We start from the raw sequence: 25,476 nt of genomic DNA on the forward strand, positions 1-25,476 counted from the left end.
GGGCATTAGTTTCTTCAGACTGTTTTATCTCTCTTACAAATTCAACAAATGTTGATATTCTGTGCTTTTTATTTGCTTCAGATGATACATACCACGTTGTTTTCAAAGTGTGTTTCACTTATCTGCCAAATGGTTTTCATTGCCAGTGCAGTTTAGCATATGGGTTTGAAGAGTTCAATTACATGTAACTTGGGCTTCCATTTTTCTTCCAGCATCTTTATGTGGTTCCTCAAACCAACATCAACATTTTTCAAGGTTTTTTAGTAATCCTGTAGTTTGCTCATTTTCGATAATTTCATCATTTAGTCATAGAGCATTTGGGAAAAGTTACATTCTGATTTTGTATTTGCTATGTACCATGGTTGATGGTTGGATTTGAAAAACAGATGTGGTATTTTAAAATGCTATTTATGTTGCTATTATTTTATTCCATTATTCCCAGCTTCCAATAAATGTTGGATTATTTGAGTGGTTACAATTCTTCCATAATTTTTCTGATCCAATAGTTGCTAAGGGTCAATGATGGGATTCAGCAAAGTCTTGTTGAGTACTTGTTTGAGGGATACATTTTGGAGCTTAGCTCCTCCCAAGTTCTCCCCCTTTTTTTTTTCAGTGAGTAAAATCTTTTGAAAGTGTGCGGCCTATAGGAGTTGTGTCTTAGCTAAACCTGGTCCATCTCCATAGGTTTTTGGAACATCAGGGACAAAATAGGGGAGAGGTTGTGCGTGGCTCAGCGTGGAGCTGCAGTTCTTGAAGTTGGAGGCTTTCAGCTGTATTTCAATGGTTTTACTTCTAAGTTCAGGATTTACCTTGTGCAGCATCCTCAGCAGGTGCTCACTGAAGGTATCGTTTCCTAAAAGGAGTTTCTTGGCTTTTGTTGGCAGTCCATAAATGTAATTACCACTGCTGCTGCCATGCCCTCCTTCAGGAACTCCATGTGACTGTTTGCTTATCCTGTTCCCCCTCCTCTCCTCTGCGTTTCAGCTGGTAAAGTAACGGGATACACCTTTCCCATACTGTCAGCAGGTGTTAGACATGGCTACAGGTGAGATGTCCTGCAGATCAGAGCACAGATTAAGCATTGTAGCCCACAAACTTGGCAGTAGTTCTCCTTGGTGATCCCCTTTAATTTCTGTGCCAGAGCATTTTATCTCTTTACACTGCAGTTCTGCTTAGCATACACTAATATTTTTTTCTGTCTCTCATCCATGAGTTGTGGTGCAGGCAGATATTTTCCTGAAGATGTTCATTTTATCTGGCTTTAAGGAATATCAAGGTAGCTGTTGACACAGGCAGCTTTGTGATTTGTATTTTCACATGAGCTGGTTTTGATATCTGTAGACTTGTAGTAGCACTATTTCATGCCTAATTTCATGCCAGGCTTTGAAACAGAGAAGAATTACGGTAATAAATATTGTCTGTATTCTAAGAATTAAGCAGATGCAGTACATAAACTTTTCTTTGATTTGGTTTATGTTCATATTTGGATGTTACTTGACACTTCAGCGAGTAATCAAACACGCTTGTGTTAGTGTTGTGTCTTTATTGTGAAAAATGAGAGTCCCTGAGCACAGTTGTTGCTGTGTATTATGCACGCCTTCCTGTGAGCCACTGACCTGTTTTTTCTTAAGTTTACTCAAAATCTCACGGTGCTGTGCCTTAAAAAGTATTGTTGCCTTGGTGAAAAAGTGCAAAAGGATGTTACAGTGCTTCAGGGACTGTAATGAATCCGAGAAAGAAAAAAGACTATTAACTGAATCAGAAAGGTGTGGGTGATTTTTTTTACAAGCAGACTGATAGACTCTGCTCTGTCTTGACTAGAGAACTGGAGGATCATTGCATAGCTCTTTCTGAGAAATTATTTCTCTGGTGTCTAGTAATAATCGTGCTTATTTATGACTTCTCAAAGTTTGGTGGTGATATTTGTGTAGTCTTGAAAGGCAAGATGAGAAGAAAATACAGGGTTATGTAATGCATTATCGTCCCAGAGAGAATTGTGTAATGCCAGTAAGATTTTTGGGAGAACATCACACTTGATTTCCATTTGCATTTCTGATTACAGTGTCTGTGGTTTTACATTACAGCTTAGAGAGCCATGTGGTTTTTAGTCATAACCTATTGACAGCATGGTGTCATCTGCCTTTATTTTCAGAGTAAGTCTCCAAGCTCCATTACTGAAGGCATAGCTCAAGTTAGATAATATAGAATGAAAATGCTTTTCTGTGACAAGAAGACTCTTAATCATCAGAGTGCGTTTAGAGTGGGTTTCATTGAACATTTTAAATAAAGAATTTGGAGTGCCACTGAAAGACACTACCCACTAGTTTCCTTCTCAGTATTCACTACCTCCTACTGGCCAAGGTGTTCATCTGCTAAATGAAGGAGGGGAACAGATCTGGCTAAAAAAATGACAAGTAAAAGGAATTTTTTAATGACTTGTTGTGTTTGTTTTTCAGCGATGTGCATTTTGTAAGCACCTTGGAGCCACTATCAAATGCTGTGAAGAGAAATGTACCCAGATGTACCATTACCCCTGTGCTGCTGGAGCAGGCACATTTCAGGATTTCAGTAACTTGTCCCTCCTTTGTCCAGACCACATTGATCAGGCTCCTGAGAGATGTAAGTGCACAGTGATCAAATGACACAATTAGTACCAGGTTTTATGAAGCCTGCACTGTCGTAGGATCAGCTGAAGAATGCATTTGTTTACAGGCGCTCACAGTTCTCTTACCCAAGAATTCATGTGTGTTCAGGGATCTGGTGTTAAAGACCAGCAGTGCTGCGCAGCAAAGTATTTTTCTTCTAATGACAGAACCAGGAAGAGGTTTACTGATAAGGCTTGTCTTCTGTCAGGTTTTAGTTGAAATTGGTAGACTTGCTCGTCGTAACTCAAGTTAGAGCAACCTTCTTGAAAACACTTCAGCTAAATAATAGATTTAGTTCCATTACGAGCTTTATTTTGTTCTTTTTCCACAGAGGAGTTGGTTCCAAAGCTCTCAGCTTTATCTTGAGGGGAATAAAACTGTTTCTTTTCATAAGACTTCATTAAGGTTTAAAATGAATGTACTTTTGTTATGAGAAGATTAGTTGAGAAAACGGAATTAAAGTAGTAGCTATTAAATATATTAATTAAATTTGAATTTCATAAGAATGATGAACTTTTGTATGCCTGAGACCTACGAAGTAATTTTTTGGGTTCATTGTACTGTTCATAACTTTGAACAAAATAGTAATTGAAAAAACTTTTTTTTTCTTTTTTTTTTCTTTTTTTTTTTTCTTTTTTTTTTTTTCTTTTTTTTTTTTTTTTAGCAAAAGAAGAAGCAAATTGTGCAGTGTGCGACAGCCCTGGAGACCTCTTAGATCAACTTTTTTGTACTACCTGTGGCCAGCACTACCATGGGATGTGTCTGGACATTCAAGTCACACCTTTAAAAAGGGCAGGTTGGCAGTGTCCTGATTGCAAAGTGTGCCAGAACTGCAAGTAAGTAAGACTTACAGGACATGGAGGAGGATGGGGTGAGGTTTACGTGCTGAGACTTTGAAATGCATATTTTTTTAAGTGTTTGGAGTTTTCTTCCAAAAACTGTAGATTATTTGCCCATCTTAGCTGTTACGGTGCTGTATTAAGTAGCTGAGCAAACCCCTGTCTTGGAAGCTTGGTTCTAAAAGAGCTGAGCTGAAAGTCCTGTGTGTTTTACCCCCCAGAGTTACCATTAATCTTGTCAGGTTCTGGAAAGCAGCAAAACATTCTGATTTTTTCCTCGTTTTATACAGGAGGATTCTTTCCAAGTGTACCAAATAATTTTAATGTAGTGCCTTCACAGTCTGAGAACCTGTGCTTTTACTTTTTAGTTCGGTTGTGCCTGTACCTACACACTGGCCAGGTCTCCTGCATTAGGCCCTCTCATATGATGTCTTCCAGAGGCAGATAAGGAGTCACTATGAAAACAAAACTCTGGCTTAGCTGAGCAAAGAAACAAAGTGACATGAGTGGCCCTGTCTGAGGAGTTGCACCAGCCAGAGGCAGAGACAATGAAACTTAATTGCTGTGGCACTGTAAGGGTTCACTTAGAAAATTCTGACTGCTTGTGGTCAAGCAGTTCTCTTATAACTTAATGTGATGGGCTCTGCAGGGTTCTTTCGCTTGTTTGGTTTTTAAAGGACTTACTGAAGAAGAAATGAGAGTTTTGTTCAGCTTTAGTCAGGCTGGACAGTATGAAGGAAAAAAAGACTCACTCTACTACTGCCTCATGTATGTGATCAGTCAGTGCTTTCCTGTTGTCCAAGCAGAAGACTTGGTATTTGCTAGCATTCACTCAACCCACTTCAGAAAAACAAAGGCTGTTCCTTGATCACACACAGCAGATAGCAAATCTCAGCAGTGAAGCTAGAATAGAGAAGCACCTTCTGAAAGTATCCCTGAAAATGTTGTAGTGAATAATTTCAGCATCTGGTAACATATCTTCTGTTTAGTGGAAAAGTAGAGAAAATGTGATGTGTTCACACCCAATCCATGGGATCATGTGAGATATGTCCATGGGTTCTGAGGGAGCTGGTGGATGAAGTGGCTAAGCCACTGTCCATCATATTTGAGAAGGTTTGGCAGTCTGGTGAAGTTCCCACTGACTGGAAAAGGAGAAACACAGACCCCGTTTTTACAAAGGGAAGTAAGGAAAACCTGGGGAAGCACAGGTCAGTCTCACCTCCCTGTCTACCAGGGTCAAGGAGCAGATCCTGCTGGAAACTGTGATGAGATACATGAGATATAAGGAGCTGATGATGACAGACATCATGACTTCACTGAGGGCAAACAGTGCCTGAAAAATTTGGTGCCTGCTGTGATGGAGTTACAGAGTTTGTGGAGGAAGAGCAACTGATGTCACCTACCTGGACTTGTGCAAAGTGTTCAGCACTGTCCAACACAGTATCCTTGTCTCTAAACTGGAGAGAAATGGATTTGACAAATGAAGCATTCCGTGGATTCAAGAGTTGAGGTCAAGGACTCAAGTGGAGACCAGTGATGAGTGTTGTTCTTCAGGGGTCAGAATTGGGGAATTGGGTCACGTGGGCAGTGGGGTCGAGGGCACCCTCAGCAAGTTTGCCAGTGGCACCCAGCTGTGTGGGACAGTTGATGCTGAAGAGGAGGAACACCAACCAGAGACTGCTGGGCAGGCTGGAGAGGTGGGGCTGTGTGAACCTCATGGACTCCAACACGGCCAAGTGCAATGTTCTGCACCTGGACTGGAGCAATCCCAAGCACGAGTAGAGGCTGGGCAGAGGGGCACTTGGAACAGATTGCCCAGAGAAGCTGTGGATGCCTCACCCTGGAGGTGTTCAAGGCCAGGCTGGATGGGCTTTGAGCAGCCTATTCTAGTGGGAGGTGTCAGTACCCATGGCACTGGGTGGTCTTCAAGGTCCCTTCCAACTCAAACCGTTCTTTGATTCTGTAATTACTTAATGCAGTACGGCAGTTTTTCCACCATTATTGGAAGAACAGCATTTTAAGGATATCTTCATGCAAAGAGAGGGGTTTTTAAAATACCAGGTCTCTCAGGTAATGAGGTAGTATCTAGCATGTATAATGCCATATACTGCAAGGCTTTATCTAGGCAAATCTTGTTGCATGTTTACTTACTGAATTAATTTATTTAAACTAAGGCAGAACACAATGCCTTTAGATATTACCAAACTATTTGTCTTGTTCTCAGCAAATTTATTTTATCACTGGAATCTCTGGTGGAGCTCTGTAATACATCATTGTAGAAAAATTGAAATCTCTTCCTTTAATGTTTGTTTTGCTCTTGCAGTCATATTGTTTGACATTGTAGGAGCTCCAATAGTCAGACTTGATGGCTCCTTTTTCCTTGGAAAAAATCACAGTCAGACTGCAGAAACAAGTACAATTGGATGTTTTCTTCAGAAAGAAATAAAATGTATTTTGCAGATTTTGAAGTGATTTCAGTATAGAAAGGCCATTAAATCTGTCGACACGTGTGTAAGTGAAAGTGGGCCAATACCTAGTATTCACAATGGTTGCACAGGCTCAGCTCTTGGTGAATAAAAACAGTGGTCTGCATTCATATTTAAAAATGAATATGAAGGCATTGTCTCTGGAGATGTTTGTAAGTAGTGTTTGTATATTTTTATGTGCACACCTGTGTCTTCCCTGTTCAGACTTCTCTTGAAACAGGTATTTTGTTGCTGCTTATTGAAGTAATTTTTGTTACTTTCCTTAGACACTCTGGGGAAGACAACAAGATGCTGGTGTGCGATACATGCGACAAAGGCTACCACACTTTCTGTCTACAGCCAGTTATGGATGCTGTACCAACAAATGGGTGGAAATGTAAAGTGAGTGGAAAGGCTTCAGAGTAACTCCTTGTCATTTATAAGAGCCCAAATTTTGTTATCCACACTGTGCTGTTCCCGGTGGATTATGGGTTGCTGTTGCCATGTAATGTAATTTGTAATTTCTGAAGGAATCCAACTTGGATGTAAATCCTGTGGCTCTACAGCTGCTCCATGGGGGGAGCTGGCAGTGCTGTGGCTGAAGCAGCCTATGTAGGACAGTAAATCAACCTCCAGAGGGAAAAGGGAAGTTCAGGATCCAGGTGCAGTGGATAACCTGCTGTTAATAACAGCTGCTCTCATGATACAATGGGAACGAAAATGTAAACTCAAAGCTATATAGTAGTATATGTCATCTATACTTGAAGTCTCTTTATATTCAGCTCTGCTTCCCAAAACAATTCTGCAGCTTGTAGGTTCCAGTGCATTTGAGGAAGGCAGGATGAATTTGTTGTTTTATCAGTAACTTTGTAAGTAATTGCAGCATAAGGTGGGGAATCTCTGTACATGAGATCTATATAATGTTATATCAGTTTGTGGCAGTACTAAGATAACTGAGAGTAGCAATAAAAAAGTTTGATCTCATAAGAAATACTCCTTTCAAGTCAGGGAGTAGTGTCAGGAAACTTCTTGCTGTTGTGCAGGTTATTCAGGCTCTGCTATCAGATCTTGGATAATTTTTTGGGTTGTCAGGGACAAAAGCTATTAAATTTAATTCAAAACAGGAAAATGTCAGTTAATGGCAATTCTATGACATTGTGAAATATCATAATTAACTACTAAATTCTTGTGATCTCTAGAACTGTAGAGTATGTGCTGAGTGTGGCACACGAACAAGTTGTCAGTGGCACCATAATTGTTTGGTATGTGACAGTTGTTACCAACAGCAAGACAACTTATCTTGTCCTTTCTGTGAAAAACTGTGCCTCCAAGACTTCCAGAAAGATATGTTGCATTGTCACATGTGCAAAAGGTAAGTATGCAGCTTTTATTAATTTGTACTAAAATGCATAAAGCTTATGACGAGCTGTGTGATGCTGATGGGTTTCTGGGAAGGATGTACACTATGTTTGATGTACAATGCCACAGGATCTTGTGCAGGTCCTTGATCCTTCATCCCTAAATACAATGAACAATAGCAGGTAGCTTTATTTTAATCTTAGCAAATAAATATTAATTGGCAGTTACCTGAGGGTACTTGGCAGTTACTTGCTGCAAGCTACTGCTGCCTCTTGCATTTCACCTATTTTGTGAGGAAGCAGGCTAAAAAAGTCATTGCACTAAAGTTTAAAGACTGTTATTTGCAGTGATCTGGGGTTTGTTTTTTTTATTTTTTTATTTTCAAGTTTGTTTTCTGTTTAATTTTATTTCTTTTTCTATTTTAGTAATTTAAAAAAATTAAAGTCACACTGTTTGGAACATTCTAAGAATGTAAACCATGTTTCATACTCAATGGTATTGTATCTCACTGTGCAACATCATGATGATGCTCTTGTGGAGTCTGGTTGGCTTTAGGGACAATTTAAGTCTTCATGTTTAAGTTTGTTCAGTGTTTGACATCCTGACAATATCCTGCTTATTCCTCTAAAATTCTCCATAATCAAACATCAGTTGGAGAATCTTATTTCCCCATAGGAATGGGAAACGTTGCCATTTTTTAATGGATTTTTACTATGATGCTTTATATTTTCATTACTAAAATCACAGTCGCAATAAATTAAATCATTATAAATTCATCTCCCCAGATGGATTCACATAGAATGTGACAGATCTCCGGGTAGTGAATTGGAGTCTCAATTGAAAGACTACATCTGCACTCTTTGTAGACAAGGAGAAGGGGATCAGACTCAATCATGTGATGTAATGAACACTTCTGAACTCATTCCTGAACCTGACAGTATAACAGGTAATGAAACTTAAACTTCACAGTTCCAAAATGCTAACATCAGATCTAATATCTGCAGTCTTGCCAAGTCTTTTGTGAAGCGGCCACTCAGATTCTGCTCTGTGAGGTTCACCCCTTTATCTAACAGCAGCTGCTCAAGCAGTCCATGGGTGGCTTCTCCTTCTGGCTTCAGGATCCTGGGTACAAACACAGGCTAGTGAGCACCATAATTGTGGCTCTCGACCTTCCAGCTCCACCCTCACAGCCTGTAGCTGTAAACCTCCCTAATTTATTTTGGATGTACTCATTTGACAGCCAGGCTGCTTCACTCATTTGTGCCTGGTAGATGTTCTTGGAGACATTCAGTTCTGTTTCTCTCTAGCTGCTGGTGAGTCTCATAGTGCCTGTTCTCCTCACTTTATCCAGGAAGGATAGAGCAGTGGGAACTGGACTGTGTTCAAGGGACAGGTGTTTATTTAACTAGACAGCTTTTAGTAGGTGTCCTTTTTCAAAGCAATATATGATCAGTCATCTTGTTTCTGAGACATTCTTGTCTGAGTGGACAAATCAAGCACAAGGCAGAAAGCTGTGGAGAAGTGTAAAGTATTTTTTTGAAAAGTGAGTCAGCAACTGTGCGGAAGCACATGGAGGAGTTGGATCTGCTAATCTGAGCCTAGTGGGTCATCCACAAGAGCTGTGTTATAAACTTAGAACTAAATGCTTTTGTGTATTTCACACCACGTGATCTGTTGGGCAGCCCCTATGCTCATCCAGGCTGCATTTCCATGGAGAAGTACAGCTGTAGTTAAACTAAGAGACAAGGTAAAATGTAACAGATTAACTGCACAGCCACTGCTATGTGCATTTTTTGGGCTTAAGCAGCAGTGATTGTGCACTGATCTTTTGTTATTCATGAGTATCTGTGGTTTTGAAAGCCTGGTAAATTTTGGCAAGAAAGGGGAAGTGTTGAACTACAACAAAACTCTAATGTTTGTGTTCAAAATGATGTTTTGTATGAACAAGTCATCCCTTTGATGTTAGCCTGTACATTACCTTTTGTGAGCAGTAAAGACATGATGGAAAAGGTGCTCCTGGAGGAAGGGCAGTGACAGGAGGTAAATGTTTGTAAATGAATTCACTCTGTTAGTGAACATGTCCACCAGGGTAGGAAGAGTGGCCACTTCAGCCTTTCCTTTCTGAAAGCTTAGGAGAGGCTGTGGACTCCCAGGCAGTGTTCTTAGGGCATTTTGAGGATGTCCAAAGCAAAACATACACTGGCACAACTCCCAGTCTCCTACAAAAACCCCTTTTGAGTAAGTAGCAGGTTTATCTGGAAGGCTGAAGATTTAAGCAATGCTTCTGTTAGGATTTCTAGCGGGTAGAAACATTGACAGCATGCTCTTGTCCCCAAGGAAGAACAGGACTGTCATCTCAGCTTCTAGGAGTAATGTAGAGCTATTACACCAGTACAGTCATGCAGTGTTTTATACCCAGGAGAGCACTTCTGTACTTTAAAATCAGATTTGGAGCCAATGTAAATGATCATTTCCTTGAAGTTAAAATATCGCTTTAAAGTTGGCAGAGTCTGAGAGCAGCTTTTAGGGTGCTAAAAGTAGTATCACCTAATAGTTGCTGGCTTTTTGAACTTACAAAAGACTTTCTTGATGCAGAAAGCTATATTTGTTTCACTTTTTTTATGCTAACATCCATGGAGGATCAGCTCTCTTCAAGTTAATTCTTGCTGTATACTTTGTTTTCCATACTTCATTTAGTGCATTTTAATGAATTTCCTTAACTGAAAGAGTTTTTATACAAGGGAAAAAAAAAAGTATTTCCTGTTTCTGTGCTCTGTAATGGTCCTGTCAGTGAAAAAAAGCACTCACTAGCGCGTTTTCCATGCAAAGGTTAAGGTGAACACATAAGGTGAAAATCAGAATTCCCAGTGCTGATAGTAGATGGAACTTTGTATCTATGCCATAATACATTGCAGTATTTGTATACAAATTTGAAAGCCTTCATGCTACCAGTTCTGTTGAATTTTATAGACTTGGAATTTAAGCAAATTCTTTCTTGTGTTGCTCAGGTTGTGCAGAAGTCTGTGACTGTGTGCATATTTTCACTTTTAGGCATATGTAATTGCCTTACAGACATTTTTACCATCTGAAAGGTATAAATCAGCTTCAGTGTTAATGAGTAGCACGTTCCTAATTTTTAAGGAGTACAGTGTAGTCTGTAACCTTCTCGCTGACCTGACTTGTCCTAAATCCTGTCATCATTGAATATCAGTCTTTCTTTAGCCAAAAGGTCAGACAGTGACAGCAGTTGCTGATGCCAAGGTAGTAGAATAAACACAGCAATTTTAATAACTGCTTTGCTTCTCCTTAAGCTTGTACGGGTGAAATGGAAATGGAAAGCGGTGGAGAGGATATGGCATTTCAGGAACAACCTGTTACTGGTGCAGGCCCTGATCAGGAATCAGCCATTGGGTGTGTTACAGAAGGTAAGAAAGAGTTTTGCACTCTGAGCAAATACCAGTTCAGAACCCTTCAGAACCAGAACCTTCTTCCAGTCAGTAAGGTTTGCAGTGCTTTATAAATGCAAGAGGAAAAAGCGCCTAGAAAACAGTAGAAGACACATTGCAACAGTTCTGAGCTCTCAAACAAGGGTATTAACTTCTTAGTTTAATAAAAGAAGTGTTTTATTGAAGGCAGAGAGAATCTTCAGGATATTTGTATTGCTTTATTTTGTTTGTTTGTTTTACATTTTCATTGGGACTGGCTTTTTCCAGGCTGGGAAAAGAGTTGAATGCTTTGTACACCGGAAGTTTTATCATAAAACCCAGTGACTTGTTGCTAGCCAAATACTGCCACTCACTCTTTCTTACGTGCTTTATGCTTGTAACTCCACAGGCATCCTTGGTTAAAGATTTTCGCGTTTGTAAGTAAAAGATAATCTTCCTGACAGGGTTGCAGCAGCTGATCATTTCTGTTTTGGGAGAAGCTGCATCTTACCCAACACACAGGGAGGAGCAGCTAAAGAAGGGTCAAATCCACTAGATGTGTTAGTGACCATTATCAAGGGTAAAGAACTTGCCAGGATGTCCCATTCAGTCCCAGATGATGCTGGAGGATAGTTGCTATAAGGGGAGACAAGAAAGTAAAAAAAAAAAATCCCAACTTTTCTGATTAGCTATGATCACTCAGTTGTGTGTCCCAGCCTGTGGTAGAAGAGGCCATGATTTAAACTGTGGAGAAATATTCAGAATAAAATGCTGGCTGTGAACTTTAGTGGCTAAGGAAGTTGTAGCAGTGTGAGTTTAAGAGTGCAAGTGTAATAAGAAGTAAGTGGCCTGTAAGAAAATCAGGGCCCTTCAAAGGAAGGTGTGAGAAGCCAAATTCAGAGCAAAGAATGTGGTTCTTTATAGAGTGGAACAAAAACTCTGGAACTCCTTGATGAAGAAAGTAATGGATGAAAGGTGCTTGATTTGGTTCAAGGGAGGGCTAGATAAATATTTTTGAAAGAAATTCGTAATACATTAGTAAATTAAATTAAACCAGCAGCAGCTGTTTTCATTTCAGTTGATTTCCTAAAGTCTGAAAGAGTTTTAGGAGGAAAATGTTTTCTATTTGTACTTGTCCTGTTCTTCTTAGCTTTTTGGAAGTGTTGGGAGAGTAGCTTAAAATACATGAATTTATGATAGCATGCATCTTCAATACACAGAAATTAAAAAGAAGAAACTGCTTTTGTCTGCCTACCTAGAAATGTGTGTTCAATTCCTCAAAAATTAATCTTGAGTCCATTTTCTTGTAGTTTACTCTGCTGTGTTTTCAGGGGAGAAAAATAATGAGATAAAAATACAGACTACCGTAAAAATAGGTACAAAGAAAGATATTTATGAAGTGTATTTTAAGCTACATATTAAATTCACTGAAGTAAAGTGATATGTGTTGGCCTGCATGATGTATACCAAGTATACTTGTTGACCAGAAGAGCAGAAGCTTTTTTTTTTCTTTTTCACAGCGGGCCTTTAATATGGTTGTACTTAATTACAGGCATATCACCAGAAGGAAAGACCGCACAACTGGAAGCAGAAGTCTCCGTTGACATCAATCCAGCTGAAATGGAAATGTCTCCTAAAAAGACACCAGCATCTGGTGACAGTCAGACTGAGAAAATGATGGAAGTGGTAGAAGGTGTTCAAGCTGTAGCACAGCAGGAGTTGGACAAACAAGCTGAAGAGACACATCTGCCTCAGGGTAGTGTGGAGGTATCAGAAGTGTCCACAGCAGACTGTCGGTCTCTGTCTTCAGTACCTGAGACCATGACTGTGACACCAGAAATGCTGGAGACTGAAAGCAAAGGAGATATTTCTGTCCCTGTAGAACAACAACTGGAAATAATGAAAGTGCAGAAAGATGTAGGAAAGGAAGAAACCTGTGAGAAGTCAGAAGCACCAGCTCTTCTAGAAGTAGAAAGTACTGCTTCAAATGGAGGTGTTGCAAATAGTTCACCACTTGGAGACAAACCCATAAAACCACCAGCTGAGACCTGCCCCTCACTTCCCCCATCACTTAATCTAAGCAAGACAAACGTGTCTTCCTCACCAGACGTTTCTCTAGACTTGCATTCTGCACGAGATGTGCAGCACAGCCAGCCCCCAGCGCTGCCTCCGGCTGCTGGGAGCGCTCTCCCAACCACCTACATATCAGTCACTCCAAAAATCGGCATGGGAAAACCGGCCATCACCAAACGCAAGTTTTCCCCTGGAAGACCCAGATCCAGACAGGTAAGCACGTGCACAGTTTAATTATGTGTTTATTGAATTGCAGTATAAGTCATCAAATCCGCCTGTTTCTTCTAATATGTGTTTATTTTCCTAAGTGAACATGTAGTTTATTTCTTCAAGGAATTAATGTTCTGGTAAATAATGAAAAAGTCAGCCATCTTAAAGCTTCTGTGGTGACAATTTAAGTTTCTTGTGGCTCATGGTTGAAGCAAACTAGAAGAAAATTTGTTGTATTTGTCATACAATATGCTACAAATGCAGGTAGACGTAATGCTGTGCTACTTAGCTTTTAATATTTTTCATATATGCATTTATTTTGGCTGGTACTTTCAAAGTGTGTTAAAGCTTCTTAAACTGGCTTTAGAGAAGAAGCTTCTGCAACTCTGTGTCCATTACTCTGCCAGACGTTTTCGTGATCGACATTTCTAATGGTGTGGTAAATAATTTTGTGGTTTTGTTACATTAGGAAACAACATGCAAGAGCTATCTTGTACAAATCGTTGTGGTTTGACTAGGATTAAATTTGATAAGTGAAAAGAATCCTCAAGTCTGTCACTTTCTGCAGCGTCTTTCTCTCTATTTGAGTTGTGTTCCCAGGAAAATGTTTTATCAGTCTGGAGTATTCATTTCTTGTTGGTGAAATTCTATACAAAAAGTGTGTCAGTGATAGTGTTTCATCTTTTCATCATAATTTATTTTTAGTCTTTGGGACTTCAAGGTTGATGATTTAATGATTTTCTGGACTTAGCTTTTTTTAATATATTGCACGATTCTTTCAGTTTTCACACGTCACCTGAAGGTTCAAAAGTTTTGCTTCCTAAAGTATGAGAGAGTGTTCTGGAAAGTTTTTCTGCTGCTTCCACTGGGTTTAGGAGATCTGTGTTTCTTGTGCTGCAGTTAGGTTTTCCTGGGTCACTGTACAGTCAAGTGTGTATATCATATTTGCAGAAATGTGTTAATGCCTTAAACACATTTCTCTTCAGTACTTGTAAGTTCTTGCTCTGGGCTTGTGATAAGGGACTGAAAGCTGTTGAATTATGTTCTATAGACTGTGAAGAGATTTTTAAATGTCCAGTTAAAGGCAGGTGTTTCCCTTTTGAGCAAGATGTAATTGGACAAATCCACAATGTGGAAGTCATGTATTTAAATCTCTTTGGATTGCAGACAGAAAAAGGTTTAGGTTTATTTGGGGGGGGGGTTAAATTATTCTTTCTGCTGAAAACATTCCTTTTTTGAAAGAACTGTGTACTTTTCCATATGGAGAGTTGTGGATAGTAGCAGAAGCAAAATCCCAGAATGGGTCAGGTTGGAAGGGATCACAGTGGGCCATCTGGTCCAACCTCCCTGCTCAAGCAGGGTCATCCCAGAGCACATGGCACAGGATTGCATCCAGACAGTTTGGTTTCCTGTTACATGGGGATTCTCTGGGATAGGTTGGAAGGCAAGCAGGCAGTTTTTCACCAGGTAGAAACCCAGAGAAATAAAGACCTGTTGTTTCTTTGTGTCAATACTACAGACACTTCAGAATGGATTTCTCCATTTCTGGCTTTTGGAAAGCATCATACAAGGCAGGTGCTGGCAGCTGAGAAAAATGCTCCTTGGTGGCGTTCCATCATACTTTCCATGCCATTGGAACTCCACAGATCAAGAAGAGACATAAGCTTATTTTAAAATATTTTAACCTAACTCAGTGTTTCAGTTCTTCTTCACCTGGAGGTGATCACATTGATCTAAAAGCAAGTGAAAAATTGGGAAAAAAATACAGAAGGTGCTTCTGTAAAGTTATAGGTGTGGCTCTTTGGAGTAAGCCGGGTCGTGTGTGATTCTTCTCTGGGTGGCACTGAAGAGCAATTGTCTTCTCAAAAGTGGGTTAATTTTATGAGTTTGGGGCCTGCTTCTTTCTGTTTATAAAATAGCATATTTTGCTATTTATTTTTTTGCTAGATATTGCTATTGTGTGGCTTTGTGTCAGGTGTGAGGCTTTGCCATACAAGTGTTACCTGGCAGCTGCAGGAGTTCTTAGCTGCCTGTCCTGGAGGGGGAAGGCAGAAAGTTGCACAAATTGGGTGGGTTTTATTGATTAAAGAGGCTGTGGCTCCTGTGCCTGCCTGCTCTCTTCTGTTGTGCAAAGGAATTTCCATTGCAGAACTTATTCCTTGTCCTGCTCAGGTTTAAAATAGTTCCTTCATGCAGTCTGATCACTCTGTGAACTCCAAAGACAAGCCAATGTAATTTCACAAATAGTAATGTTCTGCGTTTTCTCCTAGAAGTTTGAAAGCTTCTAATACACAGATTACTTTGTTGGAATGTCCTTTTATTGTTTTAAAAATGCAATAATATATCCATTGAAATGGTTTTATGGAACTTTCTATAAAAAAGAATAAGAAAAAAATTTCTATGGCTCTTGGATATATTTCTCCTCAATTTTATAAGACACATGCTTCACTGGAGTCAGGGGAATCCATGTAGAAGGATTGTTTCTGATTTGCATTTGTTCTCATTGAATTAATGTCTTGTGCTGGACAGTAGGATGAATTATCAGCCCTTTCTTCAGAATCTGGTAATACAATTGCTAAAAAATACATTTGAATAATGATTCTGGTTTGCCACTGAATACAAAATTACACATAATCTGAAGTAATTTCCTGTGTTGATAAATATTAGTAGTTTGCTTTAGTGATCTATCTGCAACACCACATTGCTCCTGTTTGGAAAGGACTAAAACCCATCTCAAAAATGAAGGCAATATTCTGCTTAAAAAGGCTTCATGAACCCCTTCCAGGGCTGCAATCAGTGTCACTGATGTCAGCATCCCTCTGCCTCCTGACATTTTTGCAGGCATCCCAAACTTTGCTTAGAATCAACAGGAGAAAATCCAGCTTCTAATGGAAAGGGGAGCTGTGTATAAATCCAAGTGTAGGTACAGTTAGGAGCCGTGTGGATTGGCTTTGGCTGGTACAAACTTACTCCACGTGGGGGAACGTGTCAGCTCCTGTCTGTAAGGTGCCATGTACTGACTGGTTTTTAGGACAGCACGTTATCCATACCTTCAGCTGCAGGAAAGCTGCATTCTGCCCTGTGAAGGGACCCTCTACCTGCCAGCCTCAGCATCTCACTGGGTTTTGTTCCATGGACTCACTGCTGTTCCTGTTCCCCTACTCCACAGAGCAGCCAAATTCATTTTTACACGTATATGAAACTTAGGTGTTCATAGATCACAGATACTCACCCCGAGCTGCCAGCATGGTCAGGTTTTTACAGTGCTGTCCTTAGAGTTGTGTCTGTCCAGTTTCTTCTGCATGGACTATGGAGATGTTTTGCTCTTGCCTATAAACTTCAGATTTATGTCAGGAGCAGGACATGCTCTTCAATCATTCCCAGATTTCTCTTTTCTGAAGCAGTAGTCTCAGTAGAAATTTTCATGTAAGTTTATTAATGACTACTCTGACACAGATCCAGTTTGATATGAATCTTCTGAAGGAAAATGTCTATTTCCTGTGGAGGTCTCTGTTAAATGGTGTTGTGTTTATTCTGTGTATCTGAATTGAACAGATTTGAAATAGTTATTTTTGCTATGACACTGTGTACTGGAAAGCATAAGATTTTATGTCAGTAAATGGAAGGCAGTACAAATTCTGGCACTGAAGCACTGGTAGGTGAAGAGTTGAGAGGATTCCGTAGAATAATTTTGAACAAAAAACAATGAACTTCTTAGTTTTGTAAATCCCATAAATACTATTTTAGTATTATTCCGGAATGTCTTCCTTGAGAAATACCATATTCAGAGGTATTTAATTTTCTTCATGAACATGCTGGTGATCACTGTTATGCAGCACACACTGAATATCTGTTGGTGTTTCAAGAGATTTTTTTTAAAACAAGACCAGAAAGGTCAGAGCCCTGTGATGGGTTTGGATGTGTGCTGTCTTGGATGGTATGGCTTTTTTGCTGTCTTCACTTAAATGGTATCACTTAAGTATGTTGTTGTAAAGGTAGATGTTGGGGAAAAAAGATTAAAAAAGAGTCTTTTTCAAGGATCAGTTTTTGTTACGGTTTTTATGCTTGGTGCTTGGTTGGTTTTTTGTGAAGGGTTTTTTTTGGGGTTTTTTTTTGTTTTTGTTTTGTTTTTTTGGTTTTTTTTTTTTTTTAATGAGGAGAGCTGTATTTTCAAGTGATTAAAGTTGGTTCACAACCCTAAAATTACATTAAATATTAAATTGCAAATCCAGCTTTGTGCATTTGCAATTGCAGCAGGATTCATAAAGCGTTAAGCAGCTAAACACAGTCAGTGGTAATTTAGTGAGATCTCCTGACCCTTGCTGACACTGGGTTTCCTTTTGTTATAATTTACTTGCAGCTGTGTTGTTCAATTTTGAGGACTCAAGAATATGATGGAGAATTAGAACTTCCTGTGTCTGTCACAGTACATAATTATTGCTGGGGTTCTGATACAAATGAACTGAATAGAACTTTCTCTTCAGTGTTGTGTGGTAATAGGCATTAATTAAAAGCCAAAATATAATTAATGCATCTCTTTGATGTAATTCATTTGTTCCTGGTATTGTGGAAATGTGTGGTTTTAATTAAGTTTATCTGACCAAGAATTCAAATTTTTCTGATCTACAATAAAACTTGGATTAAATTTCCAATTTAATTCTTAACAATATGGTTCATGAATCATATACAAATCATCTTGTTTTGCAAGAATGAATATTTCATATTGAGATTCAATATTCTTTTAGGTTTTTAATCTTTTGAATATATTTAATCACTAGAAAAGTTATCTTCTTTAAAGGAGAATAATTTTGTACCTCCAAACTAAGAGTAGGTAATTTTAGTTGTTAAGTATTTTCAGCGTGTTTAAGATCTTGAATTTGACAGTCAGCATGTTGCCTCCTTTATAGAGACATGTAAAGATTGTTTCTTTGGTAAACAGATTTTCTTTGTGTTGCTACACAGATTTTCTTTGAGTTGCCATTTTATAAGAACAGTTACCATGCATTATGAATTTTAGAATTAATGGGGAAACTAATTAAAATTCAGTGAAAGTTTGAATTTTACTTGCTGAAATTGACTGTTACTTGATATTAAAGCTATGGCTGGAATTGTTAAGGCAAATCTCCTGTGCCACAGACCTGCTGATGTAGTTGCCTACCAGTGTATCAAATTTCCTTTTTTCCCCCTCCATCTCTGACATGATGTCCCTGTTCTTTCATAAATGTTCTGTCCTTGTGCCCTTGGTGTGAACAGGGACTTGTCCATCTCTAGGTCTGAAGGTGCAGAAGGTTTCTGCCCAGCACTGTTCCCCTGTTAGAGGGTGCTGAACCTCTTCTGATTTGTCTGCATGATGACCACCTATATGAAGTCAAGGAAAAAAACTGGGAATAGCAGAATCTTCCAATCCAGAGTGTTTATTCCAGCTGGAATATACTGACTGGAACCCTTGAGCAGCTGCTGTCAGGAGCTGTTCTTCTGGAGTGGGTTTTGGAAGCCCCTTGGCAGAGGGGTGGCATTGGTGGACATCCCAAGCACGCAGGTCTCTGGGCACAGAGCAGTTTGTAGGTTGTGTGTCCAGTTACCACCTGGTGTGGGCAGAATTGTCAAGTTGTTGGTTTTTTTAAGTGTTGTATTTCCCATATTCCTTCTCCTGTGCAGGCAGAGCTAAACTCCCAGATTTAGAAAGCAGATTCATGCTGATTACCGTTGTGTCCACGCTGTGGGTTCTACCGAGTGTTGGTGTTTTACCATGTGACTTTTATCCATAATTAGGCTTTTAGGTCACTGACGAGCTTTCTCTTTTGGCTCTGCTGTGCCAGATCACTTGAGGGATAGCTCTGTTTTCAGTCAGTACAGCTGTTAGCAAGACACCTCTTTGCAATCCAAGATGAATATATGTTTTGATGGAGTTGTTGATTGTAAAGAAGCTTATTTCCTATATGTTGTCGATGGAGAAATTCCATTTAAAAAAAAAAAAACAAAAAACCACCAACACCTTTTGCAAAGCCATTTTGTTTTCCTTGATGCTTATTGTTATTGTACATCCCAGTATTCAGAGGTGTAAATGTGTTTGGGCTTACCCTTGTGAGCAGTTGTGAATAGTTGGGATTGTTTGTATGCATGAGGTTATTCCATATCTACCCTGGGATTATTCTGCTGAATGGCATTCTGGGGAAGGGGAACCTACACTTCTCATCAGTTCCACTTCTCATCCTGGTATTCAATATTTTTTATTCTCACAAATGCAGAATTAGGAAAATGTACTGTCAATAATAATGTAATGTGAAAATTGGCAGTGAAGTTATTTGTGATGTCTGTCTCCCACAATCTTTCTTCCATGCTTGAGAAAGTCCTGCACAGATTTTACTTTCTGGAAGGAGCCTCAGCATTTTTTTCCTTGTCTGTCTGTCTTCTCACTTTGCTTATTTCTAATGACAGTCCTATATAATACCTCACCATGATGGATCTGTATAAACAGGGATAATAATTAGTTTAAAGGAGGTTGTAGGTACACCATATAGTTGTACATTATTACAAGTACATAATAACATGTTAAAATGTGATACCATAGCATAACATGAGAACACTGGGGTGAAAAAAATCAGTGGTAGGATTTTATAATGGTTTATTTGTGGCAGACTTGCAGGAATGAGCTGCTTTGTTGATTACCATGGCTATTTTCCTTTTCTTTTGTCCAGTGGTTTATTTATATTCCTTTTGTTTGCTGTGCCTCTCAGACGAGTTGTTGCTGTGATTGGGGGTAGTTGAGCTTCAAAAGTCAACTGAGGCCATCAGTTCTTTCAAAATGGGATTTGGAATATAAAAAGGGATGTTACCACCTCCAACTACTGTCTTCCTCACTGATGCAATAAAATTTAGGCATATAATTTGTTGTTGTTACGATTGCTTGCTTTAAATTTATATTAAGCTTTGTTTATAAAACTTATTTTGTTGTACTTAACCATCAGTTGGAAGGAAATAATTGATTTTAGGCCGTGTTTCGATGAGAACCTAAACGTTTCCCACTTTCTGCTCACTCAGTGAACTAATTGACTACTCAAGTTAATGTAGAAATGCCTATGCCTGCATGTGCTTTGCTTTTCAGATTTTTTTTTGTTGTTGCTTGCTTTTTGCTTTTTTTGCTTGTTTGCTTTTTGCATTTTTTTTTATTTTTTTTTTTTTTTTTACGTTGCAAAGTTTTATACATCTATTTTCTCACCTACCGTATCCTAGGGGGCTTGGAGTACCAATAATACAGTCAGCCCACCTTCCTGGTCCCCAGACATTTCAGAAGGTCGGGACATTTTTAAATCCAGACAGCTTCCTGGCAGTGCCATTTGGAGCATCAAAGTGGTAAATAACTTGAATTTATTTTCATGTATCCATTGCTATCTTCCTGCTGTAGAGATTAGTGATGAAATTCTGTATCTCACACGTTAATTAATCTTCCATTCTGTTACTGTTCAAGGCCTCTAAAAATTACTGAAACTCTGGAGCTTTCAGGTTAAAAGATGTGAGCTCTCCAGAATGTACGGTATGATGGCATTGCCTTGATTTTCAATGGCAAAGAGCACTTTGTATTACCCAAATTTTGTGTGTAAGTACATCACTTTTTGTGGCTGGCTTTACTTAGCTGTCAAAATAAATTACCTGCGAAGGAAAATGTCCTTAAGACTGGCAGTAAGGTAAGCCAGGCATGGAAAGGAGCAGAGGTCTGAAGGATGGCTTGAATTTGTTGCTGTGGAGGAATCTTGCAGAGTTGGAATCAAAGTGACATCGTTTTTAGCTGATGGGGGAATAAGTAACAACTTTCCTACCTGATTAGATGGACCAAAACTTGTATCCACAGTGACATTTGCCATTAAAAACACCCAGAGTAACTAAAGGAGAATTATTTGGTTTAAGTAAAGGCAAAAAAAAACCCCAAAAAACCAACAACTAAATTACGAAACTGACAGATAGCTGTAGCTTCCCAATGATTTAAGTTCATCTCACTTTAACTCTCATGCTAATTTTATTTTAATTTGACATCAGCTTAAGCTTTTGCTGCTCTAAGCATTAATTTTCAGCTTAATACTCAGCATTAACATTGATACAAGTATGTGCTTACTCCTGTTACTAGTTGTGTGAAAATAACAATACTGACACCTGTTCTGAAACAGAAAATAAGAAGCTTATCAGAAGAGTTTCCATGTTAAAAAATTGATGATTGTATGTCCTATGTGTGCATATGTATTAGCTCCATATATATCTAAGGACATTTTTTATTTCACCTCAGCCTCCAGCAGCATCCTTCCTTTCATTCCTCAAATATCATTGTGTTACATTTACTTGGGGTGTGAGTCAATTTAATTTCTCTTTCCTTCATTAGGTGGATGTTAATAAGATTTTACCATTGGGATCCTTCAGTTCTCCCTTTAATTATAACCATGAAGTTCTATAACTTCTTTAAAGCAGGAGTTGGAATATTTGAGAAACACTGTAGGGAATATTGAGCCCACAGTGCTTGTTTCCATCCAAGGAACTCCTGCCTCCATCAGTAAAGACCCTTTGTGTCTGTCGGTGACACAGTCCCCACGGAGCTTTGTTGCTTGCAGCAGCATTGTTTTGTGGAGTAAATGTTTTTCTGTGGTATTAAAAGTATTTTGCAGCAAACATTTGGATACCCCATTCTCTGTACTCCATACCTGGGCTGTATTGGGAGCTGAGATTATTGGCAAACACAAAGTGTATTAAATAATCTCAGTGCTTATTTTGTGCTAGGAAAGGTGCTTATTTGAGTACATGTCGTAATTATCAGTTGCACAGATTGGAGGCTCTGAGACACATTGTAAGGATGTCTGAGATATCAGCCAGAATTTGGGGACGTGAAGATGTTCTATTTTTCTCTGGAAGTGATTAGGGAGGTTAGTTCATTCTGAAATAAAAAAAAAAAAAATAAAGACAACACCAAACCCAACAAAAAAAACCCAAAAACAAAACAAAAACAAAAAGCCCTGAAATTTCAAACCCAAGTAACTGTATGAATAACAAGTAATTATTAGTAAAAACATACTTGCTCTCCCAGAGATAATTGTAGTCGAACACAGTGAGTAACTCCAAAGCATAATACCGCATCTTGAATTAGGAAGGGAGAAAAGAAGCTGTCTGTAAATAAATGGAGATTGTGTAAGAAAAACTTCACATTATGGGGAATGTTGATCTGAGTGTAATTGGTAGAATTAATATAAAAACTCTCTCTGTATATGCTGAATTAGGAGAGTTTCATGGAGCCAGCTCCCACTTTGCTTTGTGAGCGGGACTCAATCCTAATAAATTCCAGGTTTCACTTGATTATTCATAGTGTAAGAAAAGCATCTATGATTACCAGTAATGAAATGTCCAGACCCTGTGCAGAAGTCCCATGACTGTCTGGGCTGACTGTTTAAAGAGAAAAGCAAAATGAATCATAGAATAAAAGATATATTTTGGAAACTTTGCAGCTGAGGTGGCGGGGAAGTGGTTGGGGAAATCCTTATTTCCAGTTACTCCTGAGCAGAAAACATTCCTGGGTTTGGCTGCTTTCTTACTGATTATAAAGGTGATCATATTATGCCATGTAAGTAATTAAAGGTATTTCACACAGATTTGTGTAGAGATTTAATGACCGTGCCCCAGTGTGCTCATACTCACCTGAAATCACAGGGTGTTTTTTCACTTAAGCTTTTCCCTAGATGAACTGAACAAGTTTGAGTCCCGTGTAAGAACAGAACTTGAGGTTGCAGTTACATTGTTGCCTTACGTTGAATAGGGCCGAGGCTCAGGATTCCCAGGGAAGCGGAGGCCGCGTGGAGCGGGTCTGTCAGGACGAGGTGGCCGAGGAAGATCAAAACTGAAGAATGGAGTCGGGGCTGTGGTCATTCCAGGGGTAAGGACATCTTTTTTGAATGCATATTGCAGTCTGTTAATGTAACCATTTTGTTCAGCTATAATTCTTGTATTAAGATGCTGTATTAAAAAAACCTGACGAGCTGTACAGAGCCAGGGGTGTTTGGTGAAACCTGGCTGTTACTGCTTGTGATGATGAACTAGAGCACTACAGCTCAGTGGGCCTGAGGCAATTCTGTGCTGCTCCTGCCATTTAAAGACACAACAGTTGGGGGTCTTAAAGTACTCCTTCCATTTCCTTGGATGCAGTGACTGGAACAACCCAGAAGGAGAGAGCAGGGTTTGTGCATGAGAATGTGACAGCAGCCGTAGGGGACCAGAGCAAAGGTTCTTGTAGACTGAGTGGTGCTGCAAGAGTGCAGAACAGAGGAGGAGGAGACATTTCAACAGTTTGTGGCTTGGGGACTTGCTGAACAAGAGGTGGTGTCTTTGTCTTGAGCAGCCTGTGTTGGAGCTTGCTTTCATAAATCTGCCCATTCACTTTGAAACAACTTCAGGAAAACCATGTTAACCTTTTTCAGTTTTAAGTGGCTGCCTCCTGGATTAGCTGTCTGCCCTGCCCCTCTGTGTTCTTAGAGAAGAGACTGGAAGGCTGGTTTCTATTCACCTCCTCCATCCATGCCACTCAGATTCTATAGACTCCATGATTACTCCTGCTTTTTCTTCCACTCTTGACTTGGAAGTATGAAGAATGCCAGTATTTGGAGCTGTTCCTTGTATGGAAGCTACTCCATATTTCTATCATCAATATCAATTATTTTGTCATGTTCATTTCCTTACTTTGTGGACTTTCATCTGCTATTTTATAGCCCAGCACTCAGCTTTATGACATTCTTGTGCAGTGCTTCGCACTTGTCTTTTGGACTTTACTACTCTGAATATCCCAATCCTGTTGGCAGGCTTTGTCACCTTGCTTCTCAGTTGATTTTTCAGATTGCACACGAGTGCGTTGAGCACCACCACCTGTTAGCAGGCAGGCCCTGTCAGATTTCAGCTAGTGCTCTTCTCCTGCAAACAAAACTGATAATTTATTCCCCTCTTTATTTTGTGTCCTGTGTCAGTGTAGGGACCATTCCTCTTCAGTTTAACTTTTTTTAAGTAGCTTTGCTGAAGGACTTTGCCAAGAGTTTGATAGTGAAGTAAGTTGTATCAATTAGATTTTCCTGTCCCCAGAATTGCTGACTCCTCCAGAGAGCCCTTACAGATTGTGATTTACCATAACTAAAGCTTCCTTGACTCTTTAATGAATTAATATAGCAGTGACTCTCAGTTCTTTGTTGTGATCAGCTGTCTACTGTTCTGTACACAGCTTCTGTCCAGAAACCCTTGAGAAAACAATGATTACATTTGCTGTCTCCTATTCTTCAGAAGCACTGAAGTGATTGTATGCAAATGATTGCTCACTGTAGTTGAAGTTAAGCTACTTAATACTTAAACCATTTTTAAAACTCAAAAATCCTACACAGTCCTAGTCTGCTCCTCATAAGAAAAGCAATTTTGGTATGAAAAACTTGGAAATCTGGACTGCAAAACAGTTCTTTTCTTCCCCCCCCCCACTGTGGACTTGCTCGATTTGAACGTCCCTTTTAAATTTTGATTACCATCTAGCCCTGCATATTTTGAGAGACATCCTTCTCCTTGTGTTCTGAGAGGGACTTGCTCATTTTTTGTCTTTGTGAAGTAATTCCTGAGACTCTCTTTAGAGCTGTGTTTTAGTGTTCTTACATGTAATCTCTTGGAGTGTGTCACACTCTCTGCTGCCTGTGTAATAGTATCTTGGAATACTCTAGTGTTTACGTTTTGAAAAAGGAACAATTGTCTCTGTCACTTTTCCCTTTTAAAGCATTGGATGGTCAAAATTCATCAGCAAATTTATAATTTTAAACATGCAGGATGAATTCCACTTAGGCTACTCACAGCACCTTAATGAATTGGAGGCATTCACATCATTATTTTAGTGTTACAAAGCACAAATCTGTACTTCAAGAGAAGCTGGGGTTTGTAGATCAATCTTCTAAAAGTTTTTGTTGTTGAACCGAGGAGAGTGATTTAGGTAACTTGCTATAAATACAATATGGACATCACTCTCCACGGTTTCCTACCGAAATTTGATCCTTTGAGTCATGACATAGATGGCAGCTCCAGAGTTCCAGAGATGTGGCTGCCTTTTGAGTACATGAAGGTAGCAATACCAAGATAAATGTTTTGCCAGATAAATGTTTGAAATGGGAATATTTTCAGTCAATCTGCACAAAATAATTCTTACTCAGCATGGGATCAACACACAGATTTGGAAGTACCTTGATATGTTTTGGGAATGGGGAGAAAGGTGGGTACAGGTTAACTCCTGGTGGGCCAGTGCTGTGGTTCAGCAAACACCAACACTGCAGTCATTCGGTCCTTCAAATTCTGCTCTTTGGAATGTGCCATTACAAAAACTTGGTGAAACCTGTGGGCAAGTAGGTAAGGGAAATGTTGTCCCTGAAGGTATCCAGGTGTTTCACGTGCTTTGGAGTTAACTAGTTAGTTACAA

At 39.3% G+C, this 25,476-nt stretch overlaps 1 protein-coding gene across 10 annotated transcripts in view; it reads left to right on the top strand.

Annotated features, from left to right (window-relative positions):
• KMT2C (lysine methyltransferase 2C) overlaps positions 1-25,476 on the top strand; it is a 189,773-nt gene that overhangs the window by 99,668 nt on the left and 64,629 nt on the right. For 9 of the 10 annotated variants that reach the window (XM_040085195.2, XM_040085205.2, XM_040085215.2 and 6 more), the window contains 9 exons: positions 2,457-2,619; positions 3,310-3,481; positions 6,237-6,351; positions 7,149-7,321; positions 8,094-8,254; positions 10,620-10,733; positions 12,286-13,019; positions 20,250-20,369; positions 22,807-22,923. In XM_040085195.2, the coding sequence (XP_039941129.1) occupies positions 2,457-2,619; positions 3,310-3,481; positions 6,237-6,351; positions 7,149-7,321; positions 8,094-8,254; positions 10,620-10,733; positions 12,286-13,019; positions 20,250-20,369; positions 22,807-22,923 (1,869 nt within the window). The remainder of the gene's footprint in view (positions 1-2,456; positions 2,620-3,309; positions 3,482-6,236; positions 6,352-7,148; positions 7,322-8,093; positions 8,255-10,619; positions 10,734-12,285; positions 13,020-20,249; positions 20,370-22,806; positions 22,924-25,476) is intronic. The other variant, XM_040085235.2, reaches the window with a different exon arrangement.

Source organism: Hirundo rustica, chromosome 1 (assembly GCF_015227805.2).
Source record: "Hirundo rustica isolate bHirRus1 chromosome 1, bHirRus1.pri.v3, whole genome shotgun sequence".
NCBI classification, from domain to species: Eukaryota; Metazoa; Chordata; class Aves; order Passeriformes; family Hirundinidae; genus Hirundo; species Hirundo rustica.